The sequence below is a fragment of the Anser anser genome (genome assembly GCF_964211835.1).
Source record: "Anser anser genome assembly, chromosome: 23".
In the NCBI taxonomy this organism is placed as follows: Eukaryota; Metazoa; Chordata; class Aves; order Anseriformes; family Anatidae; genus Anser; species Anser anser.
Genome location: NC_139744.1, coordinates 4,816,969 through 4,836,859, shown reverse-complemented (window position 1 = coordinate 4,836,859; position 19,891 = coordinate 4,816,969). Strand labels below are relative to the sequence as shown.

The 19,891-nt window shown below is 54.9% G+C and overlaps 3 protein-coding genes and 1 long non-coding RNA gene across 4 annotated transcripts in view; 2 read left to right on the top strand and 2 right to left on the bottom strand.

The window, feature by feature from the left end:
* LOC310885820 (M1-specific T cell receptor alpha chain-like) overlaps positions 1-19,891 on the top strand; it is a 373,370-nt gene that overhangs the window by 25,156 nt on the left and 328,323 nt on the right. The gene's annotated exons all lie outside the window — the stretch shown is intronic.
* On the bottom strand, positions 1,332-3,787 carry LOC310885875 (feather keratin Cos2-3-like). The gene is made up of 2 exons (XM_083809676.1): positions 2,289-3,787; positions 1,332-1,913 (listed from the first exon to the last, which is right to left on the bottom strand). The coding sequence occupies exons 1-2, from the start codon at positions 2,385-2,387 to the stop codon at positions 1,587-1,589; spliced, it is 426 nt and encodes a 141-aa protein (XP_083665802.1). The 5' UTR covers positions 2,388-3,787; the 3' UTR covers positions 1,332-1,586.
* On the bottom strand, positions 9,710-11,929 carry LOC310885825 (feather keratin Cos2-3-like). Its single transcript, XM_083809634.1, has one exon. The coding sequence runs from the start codon at positions 10,393-10,395 to the stop codon at positions 9,799-9,801; it is 597 nt and encodes a 198-aa protein (XP_083665760.1). The 5' UTR covers positions 10,396-11,929; the 3' UTR covers positions 9,710-9,798.
* Positions 12,863-19,457, top strand: LOC310885880. Its single transcript, XR_014575001.1, has 3 exons — positions 12,863-13,024; positions 13,521-15,783; positions 16,686-19,457. It is a non-coding gene; the product is annotated as an uncharacterized lncRNA (long non-coding RNA).

The following is a 19,891-nucleotide window of genomic DNA, read 5'->3' as shown; positions in this document are numbered from 1 at the left end:
CCCTCACACCATGGAGCAATAGCCCCATCCTCCGTCTTGGTCCCGTGGCACTGGCAGCATGTACAGTCTGTGTGAAAGCAAAGTACCCCCACACCACAGGGCCCCGAGGTGTGTGCAGATGTGGGAAGGCCCTGGCCTGGTTTTGGGGAGCAGTGGTGCTGCCTGGAGCACAAGGGCCACTTCATCCTCACGGCTCTGGGAATGACAGAGGAGCTTGGTGCCTGAGAGAAGATCCCCCAGTGTGTGCCCTGTGGTTGGGCCAGTGCATGCCCTGTGCCATTCAGGGCCCATACACAGATCCTGCTGAGTGCACACTCAGGTCCCATTCTCACTGCTATGTCTCAGCGGACACTGGGATATCTGCACCCACAGAATGTCTTTTCTGGAGCATGGTGGGGTTGTGCCACCTATGGGGCCTCTGAGTTCCAGGGCCTGATGAAAGCTGATCCATGCTTGGGGAAAAGAAAGCAAGACCGAGCAGCCATGAGTTTTTAGGCATCAGTCCCTGTCCTTGCCCTGCCTTCATAAAAAAGGAGCTGGGTTCACAGGGACTGGGGGCTCCAGTGTGTGGCCTGATATGACTGGTAGCAGTACGAACTTGTGGATCCCCACAGCCCTGCACATCTTGGCAACAGCTGGGCCATGCCAGATGCTGTGCTGAAGGGTGACAGGGATGCACAGGGAAGCTCTATCTGCTCTCCATGCCCAGACATGATGCCCATGACCAGGTGGTGGAGGAAAGGTGAAAGTGGAGTAGAGATAGAGGGTCATCCCCAAGACAAATAACCATTCCCAGTTTCTGAAATCCTTTGGGATCATCTTTGTCTGAGCCTCCATCCCCAGCACAGCTCCACCCAAAGCAAGAGGAACACTCTTCCCCAAGAGCTGGGGCCTCCAATGTCAACAGCACTTGTCTAGGCGGAGACGTCACAAGTCAAGGACTGGTGTCCATTGGCTGTGGAAGAACTAGGGATGTCTTCCTCAGCTTCAACAGACAGTGCCTGAAAGATGAATTGCTGCAGTATGTCCTGCATTCCAGTGCCTAGAGGCATAAGGCAGTGCCCTCAACATATTCCCACTAAGGAATGGTTTTCTCCCTTGGCCATCTGTATGCAGAGGAAAAGACCACACAGGGACACACTCAGGGTTGCTGCAAATATTTATCAAGTCTCAGGAGGGAAATGAGTTGACTCCAAGAGGAGGCCCCGAGATCGTAGCACAGCAGGAGCAGACAAAAATCTGTTCGGCTTTTCCAATGGCAGACTTGCAACAGAGCATCAATCTACCTGGCCCACAAGGGGAGAGGGTCTAGCAGGTCACTCCAGGCTGGTTTCTGGGGGCATCACGGAAAGGAGAGGGCAAGAAAGAAAAGAAAGAAAAAGAGTGTGTGGAAAACAGGAAAGGTATAAATAGGCCATGTTGTCATAGAATCCAGGTTGGCCCCTTCCTGTCTGTCTTTACAGGACAAACCACAGATGGTCAGGTCCTCCTAAAACAACGGCACAAAGTCTGTTCTTCCGTCCATTTTTGTCCAGCAGCATGTTCTGAGTTCCTAGGGTCCTGGTCTGGGGCACTGTCTGGCATCTTTAGCAGGGGCGGCACCTGCTGCCACAGTAGCGGCTGGTAATACAGGAGAGGTCACAGCAGCCAGAGTTGATGGGGACTCCGTCACAGCTGAGGATGCTGCCAACGGCAGCAGAGGTGGAGGATCCCACAACAGTGTTCTGTGGGAAGGAGCTGAGGATGGGTCCAGGCAGGGTCACCACCACGGGAGAGGGCTCAATGACGATGGTGGAGTTCTGGCACTGCCTGACGCAGGGCTCGTTGCAGCTGCTGGCCAGCGGGGTCGGGCCGCAGGGCTGGCACGGCCGGCACTGGTCGTAGCAGGACATGTCTGGGGGCAGGAGGTGCACCTGGGAGAGAGGGCAGGGAGGAAGCAGAACATGGGCATGCATGAGGAGCAGCCTGTCACCACACCCTGAGGGAACCAAGGCACAGGCAGTGCTGTGAGCTGGAGGCTGTGCAGGGATGTGCCAGGGCTTCTTGGCCTCACCCTGCCAGAGCCCAAAAAGAACCACCAGAGCCTGGCTACACTCTAGGCTCCAGCCCAGGAGCCATCATACTAAAGGCCCAGTCTTCCTCCATGACAAACCTTCTACCCCTTGACTCTCCCACAACCAGCAGCCCCAAGATTTGGCATGGAACACAGCTGAGAGCAGCTGAAAGGTCCATGGAACTGAGTCCTCCCATGCGAGAGTGAGGGGGACAAGAAGGGGCTTCACACTCACCTTGTTCCCAAGGAGAAGAAGGCCAGAGAAGTGGATGAGAGAGCACAGACCTGGGCTGGCTTTTATACTGGGCCTTAGCTGCCCCATGTCCAGAGGCATCCCTTGAAGCAGGGACTGTTTTCTGACAAGCTACTCGTGCATGCAAAACATCCCACCTAATGATACGGGATGTGTGTTGCCTTCCTGTGATGCTGCTTTTCATTTCCTGCTTTATGCCCTTTCCCCAAAGAAGGCAGCGTCTGAGTGGCAGGAAGGGAGGCCCAAGTATTTCCAGGCAACACACATCAGTGTGGGCAGAAGACTCAGCTCACGTGCTGGAAGAGTCCAGGAAAGGCAAATGAGGTCAGTGTGGGTGACTCCCTAGGGGCTCTTTGGGGCCCTTTTGGCTACAGGTGACCCAGCTCCTGCCTGTGACGCTACCCCTCCTGACACTGCCCTCAGGGAAAACCTGCTGGCCTGTTTTGCCTCCTGCTCTGACCCAGGGATGTCTGTATGGGGCGAGAGGTTGTGCAGGGCCCTTTCTGGATCCCAAAAGAAAGGCCCAACAGGACATTGTCTGTTTTAGTTAGAAGGAATAAGAACATGAATGTAGACAGAAAGTAAACCTCTCATGTGCAGGTGACCCTGCCTTCTACCAGCATCGGACAGAGCCGGCTGGGTTTTCCCAAGACACACAGTGCAGATCCTGTCCATAGAGAATTCCTTCTTCACTCCCATAACTTCATGCCTTTCATTTATTGTTTTAAAAAATAAATAAAATCGTACACCTCCCCCTTACATGATGCAAGCTTATTTCTGTCATGACACCCACCAGTGATCAGTAGGGGCACTCCAGCACTTTCCCTTACCACTGCTACTCAGGCTAACAAATGGGATTCTCAGGCCTTAAGTGCAAGGCCCAAGAAAGCTGACGTTGTCTTGTCAAGAGCCCTGGCTCCAGTGCCTTCTGCAAGGCTCCCAGTCCACCTCCCCTCTCTACCACATCAAACCATGTACTTTGACCAAATGTTGTCCAGAATCTCTGCTGCACACTGTGTCACGTTCATGCACAGGTTCCTCTCTTGTGGGCACTTGCCTGTACTGGGGCTGCCTGGGACAGAGTTAACATTCCCCACAGCAGCCCCTAGAATGCTGTGCTCTGCGCTTGGAGCTAGAACAGCATTGCCATCACACCAACGTTGGGTCTATAGTGGAGCAGTGCTGGCACAGCATCAGGACTCTCTCCAAGCCCCCCGAAGCCAGGAGGTAGGGGGTGGGCAAGGGGTTGGGAGGGGACATCACCAGGGTAGCTGACCTAAACCAACCAAAGGGATATTCCATACTCAAACATTCAGCAGTGAAGATGTGAAAGGGGTGGGCATACTGAGTCTGTGCTTCCAAACACATTACTTGCTGATGGGAAGTGGAGAATAATTTTCTCCCAATTTGTTTCCAAACAGCCTTTGCTCATTGTTTTTTTTGGTTGGTTGGTTTTTTTTTGTTGTTTTTTTTTTTTTTTTCCTTTTTCATTTATTTACATTATCACTATCTCAACTTTTAAGCCCTTTAGCTTAAATCACATTCTCTCCCCACATCTTCCTTTCAGCAGGGGGTGTGAGAGAGCTGTGTGGTGGAGTTTAGTTGGCCATCAGTGTGAAACTACAACAGCCTGTGTGCTGGATTTGTGCAAGTGTCTGTGGGTGCAGTTTTGCATGATTCCACGCAGGTGTGCAAGAGAAGGTGTGTGTTTGTGAGAACTGTGTGGCCCCCCTCACAAGAAAATGGGCTGGTCACCTCAGGGCATTCTCCACTGCTCTGTCCATGAGCTCCAGAGAGCAGCCAGGGCAAGAAGGAGCCTGAGAACAGCTGAACAATCACAGAACAAACCCAGCCCAGAAGTGCCCACAGCACACATGATGAAATGCGGCCTTCTGTATCTGTAGCCCACTGCCTCCCGACCCTAGGAAGTTCACTGCCAATTTCAGTCCCCAACAAGAATGGGCCCACAACAGTTTGGATCCTTATTTTAATTCTGTAACACAAGATTCAGAGTGTAAGACTGTGGTGCCAGTCACCCCTCCCTGCTTCTCCAGGCCAGGACACAGCTGCACTCCCCATGGCTAGAGAGTTCAAAAGGATGGTGTTAGCTTTATGTACAGGGAGACAGGCTGAGAAATCCTGCCCTCTTCGAGCAGGCCCAGCCCTACGTAGATCTGCTGCTGGTGTGGTGTCAGTGGTGTCTGGGGTGGGACAGGGGTCCCCCATGGGGAAACCAATGCCACACATACTTCTGTGACTCATGGGCCTGGAGCTGAGTCATGCAGGGGCTGAAACCTTGGGCAGAAGTGGCATTGAACCAGAGGAACATGGGTCCTATTTACCCTGAAGGCGGTCAAGGCCTGGAGCAGATTGCCAAAGAGATGCTAGGGGAGCTCCATCCTTGGAAGAGTTCAGACTTTGCCTGGACTTGATCCTGAGCAACCTGATCTGATGAGACCCGCTCTGAACACAGGGTTGGACTACGTGCGTGCTGGAGGTGCAGCCTGTGATCCTCTGGAGGGTTTCTCAGATGACCTCTCATTCGGACTGCTCAGGAAGCCTGGGGCAACATGCACAGTCACCACATCTCAGCCTTGGAGGGATGCTGTTGACAGATCACTTTTCCTGTTAATTCCCAATGTGACCCTCGATCACATATCGATATCATTCATGACATCAAAAGCGGGTGGAGGGAACAGCACTCATGCACACTGCTGCTCATGTAAAAAGATGCATGAACTCATGGGTGCACTCACAGACACTCCTGGATGCATACTGGAGTATATTTGGGCACACACAGACAGGTACATGTTCACACAGCAAAGGAAGAAAATTCTGCTCTCCTGAACTTCAAGGTTCTGATCTCACTTTCTCCTGTCTCTGAAGGAACATCCTGGCTTGCTGAGGCCCTGCTGTGTTTTTCCTCAGAAGATATCGAGTGGTGGAAGACCCTGAATCCTGAGCAGCAACTCCATCTCCTCCTTCCTCCTGCCCCTGGTATCTTCCCACAGGGGTGAGGGGAAGGTCTACAGAGTGGTTTCTTTTGTTGCTGCTGGGTTTGGCTGAGAGCTGAGAGCTACTGCTCTTCATTCTGGACTCAGCCATCTACCTCTTGATCCAGACTGGGAATACACTCGTGATGGTGGAGCCCAACCAGCCCTTGCATCCTTCCCTGTAGTTTATCTTTGGAAACCTCCCATTCACTGACATATGCCATGTCTTGGTCAGGATGCCTCTTACGCTTTTAGATGCCTTCTCTGCAGATAGGACAATTTACTTTTCCAGCTGTGTGCTCTCGCTCCTCTGCCTCCACTAGTGGGCCTAAACTGGGATGTCCTCTTCTCACTCATGGCCTAGGACCAAGCTGTGTGCATCTGCCACCCACTGCAGTACTCCAGTCTGGTGGGAGGCCTGTGGTCTGAGCTCCTGCTCCCTTCCTTGGCACAAGTGGCGCTCACCCTTCGTTTGCCCTGCTCTGGCCCTACACAATCACAGCTTCTTCTGGGATTCGCTATCTCTCATGCAGCTGGCTTCTGCAGAGAGCTGGCTACATTTCCTCCTCTAAACCCAATCCATTGCCAATGTCTCCCTCAACAAAGTGGTGTCCATCTTCCCCAGGGCTGTGATGCCCTGCTCCATGCACCAAGTCTCCCACTCCCTTCCCCTCCCCTCTCCTCTCCCGTGCCGAAGGAGCTGCCTCAGCCTTTCCCCGCACTCGCCTCCGCGTCCCGGGCTGGGCTGCAGGACGGGCAGAGCCCCGCTGGCAGCAGCCCAAGCCCTGCCCGCCCCCAGGCGCCCAGCACTCGCAGCCCGGGCCAGCCCCCGAGCGGCCCCGGGGCGGAGCTGGCGGCGCCGGGCGGCGGCGGCGGGGAGGAGGCGCCGCGGGCGGAGCAGAGCCGGGGCTGGCGGGGGCAGCGCGGCGCGGGCGGCGGAGCGGCGGGATGCGGCAGGGCCGGGCCGCAGGGCTGGCGGGGCTGGCCGCGGTGCTCCTGGGTGCGCGGGGCTGCCGGCGGCGGGGCCGGGACGGGGGCTGCGGGGGGCCGGGGCTGCCCTCGCTGCTGGCCCGCCGGCTTCTCACGGACCTCGCTCCCCTCTGTCCTCCCTCTGCAGCCGTCCCGTCTGCCTCCAGCGAGCTCAGCCGGCCGTTCCCTCCCACCTTGCCTTGCTCCCTGCCTTCCTCCTCTCCTTTCGGCACACCCCCACTCGTTCCTGCCTGCTTCCCTTCTCCTCCTGGCTCGGCTCGGACCCTCCTTCCAAACAGCCCTGCTCCGACCTGGTCCCCAAATAACCATTCCCGGAGAAATGCCTTTGTGTGCTTTCTTCTGAGAAAATGCCCCCATCAGCTGTCAACCGTTTTCTTCTCTCCTCTCCCCTTGCGTGATACTTTCAGTGCAAAAAAAAGCCATTTTCTGATTTTTCTCCTCCTTTTCTTCTTGGTAGTGGCTACAGGCAGAGCCCAGGTGCAGCAGGAGCCACGGGCAGAGACCACCGAGGGCACTGGCGTCAACATCATCTGCTCACACCCCAACATCCAGTCAAACGAGTACATCTATTGGTACCGTCAGTTCCCGGTCGGAGGACCCGCACTCCTCGTGTGGGCTTATAGTGGGTCCAAAGATGTGACGGACCCGGCAGGGCGGCTATCGGTGGCAGCAGACCGCCGGTCCAGCGCCCTGTGGCTCGCCCAGCCCCGGCTTCGGGACGCGGCGGTGTATTACTGCGCCCTGAGAGCCACGGGGAGAGGAGCCGGGGCTGCGGCCGGGCAGGAACCGTGGCGGGCGGGGCCGGGCGTGTGTGGCGGGGGCGAGGCAGGGGCACAGCCCCCAGGGGGCGCTGCCGCTCCGCCCGCCGGGACCACCTCGCCCCGCAGCCCCGGGGGTTCCCCCGCCAGCCCGGCCCCTCCAAGGCACTCCAGTTCTGCTGAAAGGGTCTGGAGCCTGGGTGCAGATGAACGGAGATGGCACCAGCCTGGCAGAGATGTGTCCAGGGGAGAGGCACCGAAACACAGTTCCTTTCTCCTGAGCCCTCCTTTTCCTCACGCTGCAACAATCACCCTCTGGTACTGCCAACTTCAGGCCCCAGCAAGGACCGTATCAGGACAGTTTGGGTCCTTGGTTTAATTCAAGGTAACAATGTTTGGAGTGCCTCAGCGTGGCTGTCCATTGAAGACCTTGGGATGTATAGGAGAAGCAGACTGCTGTGAGGCTCCTGATAGTGCCTGTCAGTGAGGGATTTCCACCCCTGGACACTGCCAGGTCCTCCTGGGAGTCAGTGCCGGAGCCAGGCCCATCTCCTCACACCTGTCTATAAAGGCCTGCCAGCATTGCCTCAGAAATGCATCGCAGAGGGGACAGATTCCCACCCAGCCCATGTCAGGCTGGTTCTCCTGAAGGCAAAGGGGCAGCTCCACATGAGGGGTTTGCTCAGCTTAGTGGGTGTCTCATCCAAGCTAAGCTGCCTCATGCAAACACAGAAGCAGATCCCACCCACAGTTTTATCCATTTGCCAATGACACCCACCCAGAACTTCACCCAGGGTTTATATCCTGCTAACAGTCGCCTGGGGCATTGAAGGTAGGCAATAAACAGTAGGGCAATTAAGAAACCAATGTCTCCAGGATCTACCAGTCCTGTATTGAGTTGCAACACAGGCCAAGCCCTTCCAGGGCAATGGGCCATCCCAACAAACCAGAAATGTTTCTCAGAGCTCTGCCTGGGTCTCTTTCCTGTGGTCTACCCCACACCTTAGCCCTGGCAGTGCCATTCCTTCACCTGGGCTAAACTGGTTACGTTCTCTTGCAGCTGTGGCTGATTCCATTCCTCTGACACCAGGAAAGACAAAGGGTCTACCCCAGCACACCTTTGGCTCTTCTCTCTTGCCTGCATGGTTGATTCCTTCTGGACATGACAAGGCTGTACCAAGCAGGGCCATACGTGGATCTCTAAGGAAATAGCTCTGTAATCGAGCAGGGACAGCGTGCCCTGCTGATGGGAGCTGTTACAGAGGTAACCAGGCTCTAATGAGAAGCTGCAGACATCAGGGGGCTGCAAAGCACTGACAGGAGAAATGTCTGCCAGCAGTCGAACTGGGCCTGGAAACAACGGGCATCCTTGAAGTGCAGCTGGGCACCAGAGCGCTGCAAACATCCTGAAGATAGCCTCTACATAACGGAAAGAAGAAAGAGAGAAACAACCTTCTCCCTGAGTGGGAGCAAACCAAACGGTCAGGAAAAGTGGAAAGGAGCGTGAGGAAGTCCCTGTGAGTGCAGGTCCTGGGCCTGAGGAAAGCTGCTGCATGCCTGGGGGCAAGAGGGCACCACAGAGCAGCGTGGGGGCATGCAAACTGCTTGCTGTCTTTGCACTGACCCAGCCCATGGGGGTGCAGGGTCCTCAGGGACTGGAGATTGCCGTGTATGGTCCATTACGGCTAACACCAATGCTGACTTGTGAAGTGTGTCAGCCCTGCATGTGTGCCACCTGGGCCCTGCCAAGTGCTGTGCTGGGGGCAGTTGGGCCTCATGGGACACATGTTCCTGCCGCACATGCCCATGTGTGCTGGCCATAGCCCTGAGGTGGGGCAAAAGAGGGGAGATGAAGGTGGAGTAGAAGCGGTGGGGCATCCCTGCACTTATTCCACCCATTCCCCACATCTGTCATCCGTCTTCTGTCCCCACCTGCTTACCCAGCACAGCACTATCCTGAGCAAGAGGAAGCCCGTTCCTAAGAGCCTGCAGGGTGCCCAGCCTCCACAGCCTCCCACAGACTCGTAGCTTTTCCCGTGAGGACAGCAGAGGTTGTGCTCTCTGTTTGCAGGACGGGGGGAGCTGTGGGCAGAGACGCTGCAAGGCAAGGGTAGATTGCCCCTTGCTCTGTGAAAGCCAGGGATGTCTTCTGCAGCTGCAAGGGGCAGTGCCCAAGAGAGGACCCTCTGCAGCGTGTCGCAACCTCCCATTCTTCTGGGGGTGGGGAAGAGGCTCCTTAAACACTCATCTTGTACCCAGCAAGGGCAAAACAATTCTCCCTGGGCAGCTCAGGAGGGCATACACGGAGGAAAAATACCATCTACAGCCAAGGCTGGGATGCAGAAATCTTTAATGAGTGTACAGAGGAAAAGCAGGTCACTCTGAGCAGAGGCCCCTCAGTGCAGGGATCACCAGGACCAACTGAGAGACAGCGTCCCTTGCCCATGGCGCAGATCGTGCCGGTCGTGTGTCTGCTGTTACCGCAGTGGGAGGGCGGTCTCTGAGGAGCCCCACAGCCCATGGGAGAAGAAGAACACAAAGAAAAGGGAGAGAGAGGTAGGTGGAGGGATGGAAGGAGAGACATGGGCCATGTTTTCAGAAATCTCGGGGTAGCCTCTGGTCTGGCTCCTGCCAATGTTACCTCCTCTGGTGAGGAAGGTCAGTCATTCTGCAAGCAATGGCCTGAAGATTCCTCCTTCTATTGTCCAGCACCATGGTCGTGCTGAAACCCCAGGGCCATGGCCAGTGGCTTTAGCAGGGCAGGCACCTTCTGCCACCGTAGCGGCTGGAAATGCCCGAGAGGTCACAGCAGCCAGAGGTGATGGGGACTCCGTCACAGCTGAGGATGCTGCCAACGGCAGCAGAGGTGGAGGATCCCACAACAGTGTTCTGCGGGAAGGAGCTGAGGATGGGTCCGGGCAGGGTCACCACCACAGGAGAGGGCTCAATGACGACGGTGGAGTTCTGGCACTGCCTGACGCAGGGCTCGTTGCAGCTGCTGGCCAGTGGGGTCGGGCCACAGGGCTGGCATGGCAGGCACTGGTTGTAGCAGGACATGTCTTGGGGCTGGAGATGCACCTGGGAGAGAGGGCAGAGAGGAAGCAGAGCGCGTGGGTAGGTGAGGAGCAACCCTGTTACCCAAAACAAAGGAGCCAAGACAACTGCTGAGGGTGGATGTGGAGGCTCTGCCAGGAGGCTCATGGTCTTCATCGCTTTGTCCTGACAGGGCCCTTCAAAGAGCAGCCTGAACCAATGAGACAATCCCATAGCGCGTAATCCAAAAAGCTGCCTCAGCACCATGTCCCAGCCTCTCTCTACACAGAATGTCTCTCTCCACCCCTCTCCCATGGCAAGGAACTCCAAGACCCAGCATAGCACTGAACCACCATCAGATGTGATGTCTATTGATGCAAGATCCCTTCTAGTTCAGAAGAGGAGGATAGAGGGCTTCAGACTCACCTGGTTCTCAAGGAGGATGAGGCGAGAGAATTGGATGAGAGAGCAGGGAGCTGGGCTGCCTTTTATACTGGTACTTCATTGCCGCAGGCCCAGGGGCACCCTTGGCAGAGGTAACAATTTTCTGACAAGCTCATCTTGAATGCAAACCATTCCAACAAATGTTATGGTCTGTGTGTTGGTTTCCTGCACTGCTGCCTTTTCATTTCCAGATCTAGGCCATGGCCATTCCACAGCAATGGTTTCTTTAGAGTGCTGGGATGAAATGTCCAAGGATTTCTAGGGCAGGAATGCATCAGTGAGGGCAGAAGACTCACCGGAAGTGCTGGACGGGTCCCCTCTGATCATCTTCATGGCTCTCCTCTGGACCCACTCTAACAGGTCTATATCTTTCTCATGCTGGGGACCCCAAAGCTGAACACAGCACTCCAGGTGGGGTCTCAGTGAAGCAGAGCAGAGATAAGCTCTCTAATCTAATTAGAGCAGATTTAGCTCTCCTAACTTACTCATCAGACAATGTCTCTGTATTCTTTCCATGTTACCTGTCCTTGCTCCCACCCTCTGTGGCCTTCTCTGTCATGTTTGAGTTTAGCCAGTTGCTCCATGTTCATCCACGCAGGTCTCCTGGCATTTTGCCTGACTCTGTCTTTGTTGGGATGCATCGCTCCTGAGCTTGGAGGAGGTGATCCTTGAATATTAACCAGCCTTCTTGGGCCAATCTGCCCTACAGTGCTTTGTATCATGGTATACTGCCAAGCAGATGCCTGAGCAGGCCAAAGTCTGCTCTCCAGAAGTCCAGGGCATGAAGTCTGTTGTGCTTCCTCCTCGCTGTGCTCAGGATCCTCAATTCCACCTTTCCACCATAGCAGCTGGCAATGCCAGAGGCATCCAGTCCTGCTGACTGCTCTCATTAAGGCCACGAGCAGTCGGAAGGAGGGCACCCTTGGCCAGTTTGTGCATGGTCCCCAACCGGGGCACACAGGTGGTGACAGCGTAGGTCACAAGGGGGCTTCGGAGAATGCAGGAAGGCTGGAGAAGGGGGCTGACCAGAGCCTCAGGATGGTGCAAAGGAGCAAAGAAAAGGATTTTCCTCTTGGGCAGGAAGCCCCCCCAGAGTAATGCGGGGTGGGGGCTGGCTGCCGAGGAAGCAGAGCCTCAGGAAAGGGTTTTGGGTGCAGGAGGCACCCAGCCACACACGAGCCAGCAGCGCGCCCTTGCAGCAAAGGCAGCCAACGGCCTGCGGAGCTGGGGGGGTCAGGGGGTGCCCCGCAGTGCGTGGGGCCGGGCAGGTGGGGCGGGGGCGAGGCGGGGGCACAGCCACAGCCGGAGCCACGTGGGGGCGCTGCCGGTGCTTGGAAGTCCCCTTGCAGGGCCCGGAGTTAAACAGCACGGGCCCGAGGGAGCATCGGAACAGCCACGTTGGGTTTCCTCTGTTTTCTGCAGTGGTCTCATTTCAGGAGCTTGTTGTACAGGCTTTGTCCCAAGCCCAAATCCAGCACCTCTGGCGCTGAGATGACGTCCTGGCAATGCCACAAATGTCTGTGCTGGACACTGCCTCTAGTGACACCTTTTGGAACCTTGGATCTTGCCAAAGGACTGAGGCGTTGAGGAGTTTGCTGCACTAGTCAGTGCCGTTGAAGGTGTGCCCTTGGAGCAGGATTCACTCCTGTCTGTGTGTGCAGAGGTGCTGACTGCTGAGCAGAGGGCTGTGGTGGGGCGTCCTTCCCTGCCAGAGGGAGAATGAGGCTCTGCCTGGGGGGGGCTTTCTGAGCTGGCTCTGTCAATGGAGATATTTCCTTGCAGAGCCTTCCCCCTTGCCCAGGGAAGAGGTGAAGTATAACCAGACTGGCAGAGAAAGTTGGGTACCTGGGTCTGTGCCTGGTCCTACCTCCATCCACGCAGCCCCTAGGGAAGAAGAGGACAGGGACAGGGAAGAAGGGCAGCAAAAGGCATCCCTTCTCCATTGACAGTAGAGCTGGGTGCAGGCCTCTGTGTCTGGCTGGGTTCTGGATGGCAGTGGGAGGCCACTGGGGACACTTGCCCCTTGCTGGGGCTGCCCACCTGCCAGAAGGGGCAAAAAGAGGAAAGCACACAGTGGCCATGTTGGTGTCCTTTTGCCTTACCGCTGACCAAGTGAAATGTCCTGGCCTTCACAGGCCTGCAGCTGTGAGCTAATGGCACAAGTGTGAAGCTCGCGGTGCTGGAAAACCTGTGACTGGCAATGGGGAACCTGGGGCACAGCAAAGATTGGCTGGATTCCTTTCTGACTGCTTTAACCACTGGTCCATCCCTCTCTTGAGAGCCTTGCTGTGGCAGAGGTGAGCCCCAAGGAGCAGCAGGGGGAGAGCTTTGCTCCGCCCTCTGTGCTGAGGTTCAGAGGCTGCTTTGAGCTGGCAGAGGGGGAAGTGAACTCGCAAGCTTGAGCTCCCTCTTTCTGGGCACTCCGTGGGCACCCTGTGAAGGCGAGCGCGTGACATGGTCCTGCTTTTTCTGGCAGCCTTGATGGCACTGTCAGACTTTGGTGAGATGTGACATTCAGGAGGGCAAGCTAGGGGCAAGATGGCATCCCATCATTTCTGGAGGGGGGAAATTGGAGTCCTGCCTCCCTGGAAGAACTGCAGGTGTTTTCTGTAGGGAGAGCAGGGGCTGCAGACAGGTACAGGAATCAGTCTGGGAGATGTCAGGGGCAACGAGTGTACAGGGATGAATGAGCATCTGCACGTTTCCTTTGCAGATGCCTAGCATTCTTACATGCATTGTTGATAGGTATGTATGGACTCAAAGCCTGGCGAGGTACTGCTAAAAAGTCGGTAAGCTGACAGACTTGGGTATGGGAATTAAACAGCATCTGAAGAAAGAAGAGTGCATGTGTACTTAGCTCAGCATTTTACAGCCCGTGAAAAGGGAGATGGAGAGAGGAGACAGTGAGCAAGTTGGTGAAATGATAGACACAGGAGAGAGAGGGGGAGAACAGACACACCTTCAAGCAGTGCTGAAATGCTGTTCTGGTTTTGCAGGTCATGCACAGGACTCTGTGCTGCAGTTTGCACAAGAAACCACCATCCAGGTGGGACACAACGCAACTCTGCACTGCAATTTCTCCACCAGCAGCTCTGCTTTCTACATCTTTTGGTATCAGCAGCGCCCGACCCAGTCTCCTCAGTTCTTGCTGCAGGTGAGCAAGTCCAAGCCTCATGTGCATTCCGGGAGGATCTCCTCTGTGCTCTCCGTGGAGAACTCCCAGGTGCTTCTCCACGTGCAAGATGCCAAGCTCCAGGACAGCGCTGTCTACCTGTGTGCGCTGAAACCACACTGGTGCCTGCAGCATGCAGCTTTATACAGGAAGGTGCGGGTGCTGTGAGGAGCAGCTCCCTCTCGTCACAGTTTGCATGGAGCTCTGAGCTGAGCCTGCCCAGCAAGGACACGTGGGGCTTGTGGTGAGCCAGGTGTGAGTGGCAGCCCCTGCTCCTGATGCCTGGCAGTGTGGTTAGCATAACCAACAGTAAGGCAAATATCCATAATGTGGAAGGGGGCTGTTAAGGTGCACCCCTGCCCCCTTGTCTCTCCCTCTCACTGGCCCCAGCATGTGGAGACACCCACCATTGTGGTGAGAAAGGGCATTAGTGTTATCACTCTAGTAATTCAACTAGTAATTTATTTGTAGTAATCTTTAGGATTTTGTAGTAATTTTTAGTATTTCTAGTAATTTCTTATGTAATAATAAATCTCTAGTTATAACCACAACCTGTGGCCAGTCCTCCTTCTGCCAAGGATCCCTAAAGAACCTGCCAGTGCTCTGTAGTGTTGGGAGACAGACCTGGGTGTAGTCAGCAGGATCCTTGTGTTAGAATAAGGAATGGTTCCCTTGATAAATGGGCCACACTGTGGAAGGGTTTTCTTGGAAATGGATGGCAAGATGCAAAGCAGGAGTGGCTAAGGTCAATACACCACAATCCAAATGCCTCAGGGAATGAATTTAATAAATGGAAGGATGCGTGTATGGTAAGGAAAGACAAAAGGAAGGAAGGAGTGTGCTGGTTGTTAGCTGCAACGTGGAAAATTGAGAAGGAATGGGCTGGAAGTTTAGAGGAAGAAAACAGAAGGTTGGAAAGGGGAATTATCAGCCAAAGATACAGATGTTTTGGCTGTTGCAGAACAGTGCTTAGACGAAGTCGAGGACTTTTCAGCTTCTCACGCTACCTTCCACCAAGGAGGCTGGAGGTGCAGATGAAGGTGGGAGGAGACACAACAACACAGTTAAGTGGATTTACTGCTTCCTGCGGTAAATTTTTTTGGAGAGAGGGAGAAAGTTCACACTGCCTGGGGGGTATAAAAGGAACAGTTGGGGTCTGCAGGGCTTGGAGTGTCATTCCTTTGGGTGTCTGAGAGCTCCACGTTTGAGGTGTGCTGAGGGAGGTATGGGGGAAGACAACACAACTAGCCAGGTGCTGCCAAGCCAGACAAGGTGTTAGGGGTGGTGATAGAGGCGGCCCAAGCATCAGGGAAGCAGAGAGTGCCAGCGATGTGGCCGTGGGTGGGTGCCCTCTGTGGCCCATCAGTGTGAGTGCACGTGACCCACTGAACCCACATGTTTTTCCCTGATGACTCCCCACCCTTTAGCCTATGGAACAGGTTGTCCTTGTCCCCTCTGGGCTTTTCGCATCCCATACCCCACTGGAGCCCCATTCCTCTTGCAAATGCTACGTTATCCCACCAGAACAGGACACAGCCAGAAACCCTGGGCTGCTGCGTAGCATGGTTCCTCCCTTCTTTCTGGGGATGTGGGAGAGAAATCGAGGTGTCTTCTCCTCACACAGGAAATAGGAACATCCTCATGGAGCAGAGGACCCCAGGGTAAAAAGAACAAGCTCAGTGGGCAAGACTGCCCTGACATCAGCCATGGCCAAGCAATGCGTGTGCAGAAGAGAAGGCAGTTGTAGCTGAGGAGGTGAGGACCCCTCTGGGAGAGGAGATGAGAGCAGCCCCTTCCCCTGATGTGGCCCCCAGAGTTCCCAGGACCCCTGACTGTGACAATCCTCAATGGTTGCTCCTGCTGGAGGAGGGAGAAACCCCAGGGAGCATTTTGGGCACAGTCAGACCAGAACATTTCTCGTCACTGAATCTCCCCTTGTTCCCCCAGCAGAGTCATTTCCGGCAGCTCTGTTCTCTCGGGGCTGGGAGGTGCTTTTCTGACTCTCTCTCCCTCAGCAAACAGGAGGGTCGGTCTCAGCATGCACCGCGGGTATCTCGTCCTCACTGCCTTCCTGGGGCAACTGCTGGGTAAGTGCTGGCTTTTAATCAAGACATAAATCTTCTTTCCCCAGGAAGCCCTCATAGCCTTACCATGTTTATGTGGGGACCAACTCTTGAATCACAGGGAAAGTGTTGGTAAATGTTGGCTCCCGTTTCTGCTTCTTGGACCGGTTCCTTCTAGATGCTGTTATTCTTTGAAATGAGAAGAAAATACAGAGAGGAGAGACCTGAGGCGCGTCTCCTGTGTTTCGTGTCCTTTCTGTCTATTTCCCTCTGCCTCTCTCTTCTGGTCCACCTACTGTCACCAGAGAAGATTTCATCAGTCTCTGCAGTCCCTCTTTTCTCCCTTTCCTACAGAAACAGCCGGATTGTGTCCAAGTGGATACAGGGACATGAAAGCTCTCCTCCCATGGACATTACCAGGGTGTCCAGTCTGTCTTCTGCCTGATGTGTTCTGCCTGATATGTTCCTGCCATGGCCTCCAATGTCCTCCTGCTTGTCAGCACAGCCAGGGCTCCCTCTTGCCACAACTCACCTCAGCTTTGTTTGTACTGTTGAGCCTTGGAGCACCCTGAGATGACAGGGATGAGGAAGCAGGTTGAACCTTTTCCCAGTAGCTGCATGGGCGCCTCAACCTGCTGGAGGATGCTGGATCCAGCACACAAAGCCAGGCATGACAGGCTGTGCCCTGGTCCTCTGGGCAGAAGGAGAGCAGGCAGGAGGAGCAGGCACACAGCACAGCTCTCACAGGGTCCGCTCTGGCCAGGGAGCTCTTAGCTCTGCCCCCAAAACACCTTGCTGTGCCCCGGCCTCAGGACCTTCCAGCCCAGTAAAGGACAGGGAGACTTATCTCCCACAGGTCTGAATTCACTCCTGTTTGACTGCCTGGAGATTTCCTCACAGAGCTGCTGACCTTCTCTTTCTTCCAGAAACCATGGGGCAGGTGTCCGTCACCCAGGAAGAAAGACAAGTCACCGTGGAGCAGGGAAACACCTTCCAGACCAATTGCACATACCAGAGCTCCACATTTGATGCATTGCTCTGGTATCATCAGAAGAAGGGACAAGCCCCTCAGCTGATTTCTTATCAAGCAGGAAAGGGCACCAAGCAGAAGGACCGTTTCACCACGGAGCTGAACACTGATGGGAAATACAGTGTTCTGCGGCTGAAGGAAGTTAAGCTCTCTGACAGCGCCTTGTACCTCTGTGCTGTGAGTGACACCCTGGTGCAGGGAGCTGCCCTGGCTGAGCAACAACCCCGGATGGGGAGGGGATGTGTCTGTGCAAGGCAGAGCTCTGGGATGGGGCCCTCAGCTCTCCCCTGGCTGCGCTGCTTCCCCTGTTCACTCCAAGAGCTGACAGCCATATTCTCTTTCTCAAACGGGATGGTGTCTGTGGCTGTGCAGAGAGGGCTGACCCCGACTGGCTGACCTGGACCGCAGGGCTCTACTTTCCTCTCTTCCTGGTCTGACAGAATAGGGCAGAGTCTGCTGGGAGATAAGACTCCCCTAGGGGCTGGCTCTCAGCCCCTCAGCCCCAAGGTGAGTAAATTCCTGCCAGCCCATGTTAAAGCAGCTTGCTTGGAGCCCTGGCCAGCCCAGCCCAGAGACCCCTAGAAGTAGTTCTGACAGAGATTTGCAGGGTTCTTCTCTCTCTTCAATGAGTCAGTCAATAAACTGGATTTGCATCCCAGCCACCAGGTTACCTCCAGACCTTCAGCCAGTTCATGTCCAAAGCCTGTGCCTAAGGGACAGAACAAATAGAGCAGCCCTTAGTGCCAAAGGCCCAAGAGCTCTCCATGTTCATCACAGCAAGCAATCAGAGCAAGAGATAAATGAAGACCTACAGCCCACTGAGTTTGTTGACGTCTCCTCAGGGGAGCTGGAGGCATGTGTGATCATCCTCAGCCCCTGCACAGGGAGCAGTGTCATAATGACCAGCTCCTGCGGCAGTGGGGGATTGCATGTCTGGGACAAGCTGGGTGTCCTGTAGGCTGAAAATGCCGAGACCAGGCAAGTTGATGAAGCTTCTTCTGTCTCACAAAGCATGTTGAATGTGGTGTTTTGATGTCCTCAGACTTGAAGAAACTCTTTTGTCTGCTTGCAAGAGCAAGAATTGAAGCAACCTGGAGAAAGAAAAGCTTGGCCGAGGCAGCTCCCAGCAGGGGGCAGCCATGGGCCCTCTTTCCTCTGTGCCCTCGCGGAAGGCAGCACGAGACTCAGCCTTGTCTCAAATTACTACTGCTGAAATTACAACATGAAACCTCAGTCTGACATCATCCCCTTCTGAAACCTTAGAGCCATGGCAAAGGAGAACAGGACCTTTGGGGCTGAATTCATTCTTCTGAGCTTAACAGACCATCCCGGCTGGCACATCATCCTCTCTGTCATTACCTTCTCCTCATCTCTCTGAAGGCTATGGGGAATGGCCCCCCTTTGTCACTGTGGGGAGTGACCAGCCCCCGAAAGAAACTCTGCTTCCTGCTCTCCTTAGGAGCATGGGTGCGGAGGGGGTACCAGGAACACCATTGTCCGTTTCTGCTCTGGTGCTGGGCCCCTTCTGAGCCTGGCCTGTGGGGCTATAATGCTGAGCAAGATCCTTGACTGTATCCAAACACGTTCCCTTTTCCCTTGTCTTTCACTCACCACAAGACATTTCCTGCTTGTGCCTCCCACCCCATCACAGTTCCCATTCTCTGAGGACGTTTCTGTCAATATATATATTCTTTACCAAGCAGTGAATGGCAAGTGAGTTAAGGCACTCAAAAAGGCTCCCCATGGAAGTGGTCACAGCAACAAGCCTGCCTGGAGTCAAGAAGAATTCAGACAACACTCTCAGACCTGTGGTATCATTTGCAGGTAATCCTGCGTGAAGCTAGAGGAGATGGACTTGATGATCCTTGTTTGTCTGTTCTAACTTAGGATATCCTAGAGTTCTGTTATCTATGGTTTTCAGAGACAATGAGAAGCTATGTGGACAATGTCTTTTAAAATGTTGTTCTTGTTCTCCTCAGGTAACTTATGCTGCAGGCTGGGAATAGGAAAGATGGAATCAACAAGTTGACCTGTTCTCTAGAAGGATTTTGTCATTTCCAAGACAAAAGTGAATCTCCAAATTGTGAGTGTGCTCCTCCGTCTCAGACTTCAGTGTTAGCCAGGAGACAATTCTGGCTCAGGAGCACCTATTGATTATTGCTCTAACCCAGGCAATAGATGTGTTATGTGTAGAAGGTCTCGGTCCCCGGGTGAGAGCTGGGGCTGGGGCGCAGGCTAAGGCCAGACCCCAGAGAGGCCTGGCTAAAGGCTCCATCCAGTGATGGATCTGGCCATCTAGGAGGCTGGCCAGGCCAGGCTGAAAAGATTAGGCGAGGCCAGGCACAGGCACACATGCAGCAGAGCTGGGGCAGGGCTATGCTAGGCCTGAGCTTGTGCAGAGGCCCCGGGTGAGGGGTCAGTACAGAGCTGGGAGCTGTTGTTGTCGTGGGCTTTGGTGGTCTTGGTTCTGATGCTTGTTGCCCTTGTGCTGCCACTTGAGCCAGCACTGCCTCCCAGAGAACCTGGCCTGTGGAGAGGTCCCCCCACCCTCACACCATGGAGCAATAGCCCCATCCTCCATCTTGGTCCCGTGGCACTGGCAGCATGTACAGTCTGTGTGAAAGCAAAGTACCCCCACACCACAGGGCCCCGAGGTGTGTGCAGATGTGGGAAGGCCCTGGCCTGGTTTTGGGGAGCAGTGGTGCTGCCTGGAGCACAAGGGCCACTTCATCCTCACGGCTCTGGGAATGACAGAGGAGCTTGGTGCCTGAGAGAAGATCCCCCAGTGTGTGCCCTGTGGTTGGGCCAGTGCATGCCCTGTGCCATTCAGGGCCCATACACAGATCCTGCTGAGTGCACACTCAGGTCCCATTCTCACTGCTATGTCTCAGCGGACACTGGGATATCTGCACCCACAGAATGTCTTTTCTGGAGCATGGTGGGGTTGTGCCACCTATGGGGCCTCTGAGTTCCAGGGCCTGATGAAAGCTGATCCATGCTTGGGGAAAAGAAAGCAAGACCGAGCAGCCATGAGTTTTTAGGCATCAGTCCCTGTCCTTGCCCTGCCTTCATAAAAAAGGAGCTGGGTTCACAGGGACTGGG

Bases quoted from the DNA above. Each gene is read 5' to 3' on its own strand.
- LOC310885875 (XM_083809676.1), bottom strand. From the start codon at position 2,387: ATGCCTCTGGACATGGGGCAGCTAAGGCCCAGTATAAAAGCCAGCCCA. The intron at 1,914-2,288 runs GTGAGTGTGAAG...CCTCTCTCCCAG, and splicing joins TTCTTCTCCTTGGGAACAAG to GTGCACCTCCTGCCCCCAGA.
- LOC310885825 (XM_083809634.1), bottom strand. From the start codon at position 10,395: ATGGGAGAGGGGTGGAGAGAGACATTCTGTGTAGAGAGAGGCTGGGAC.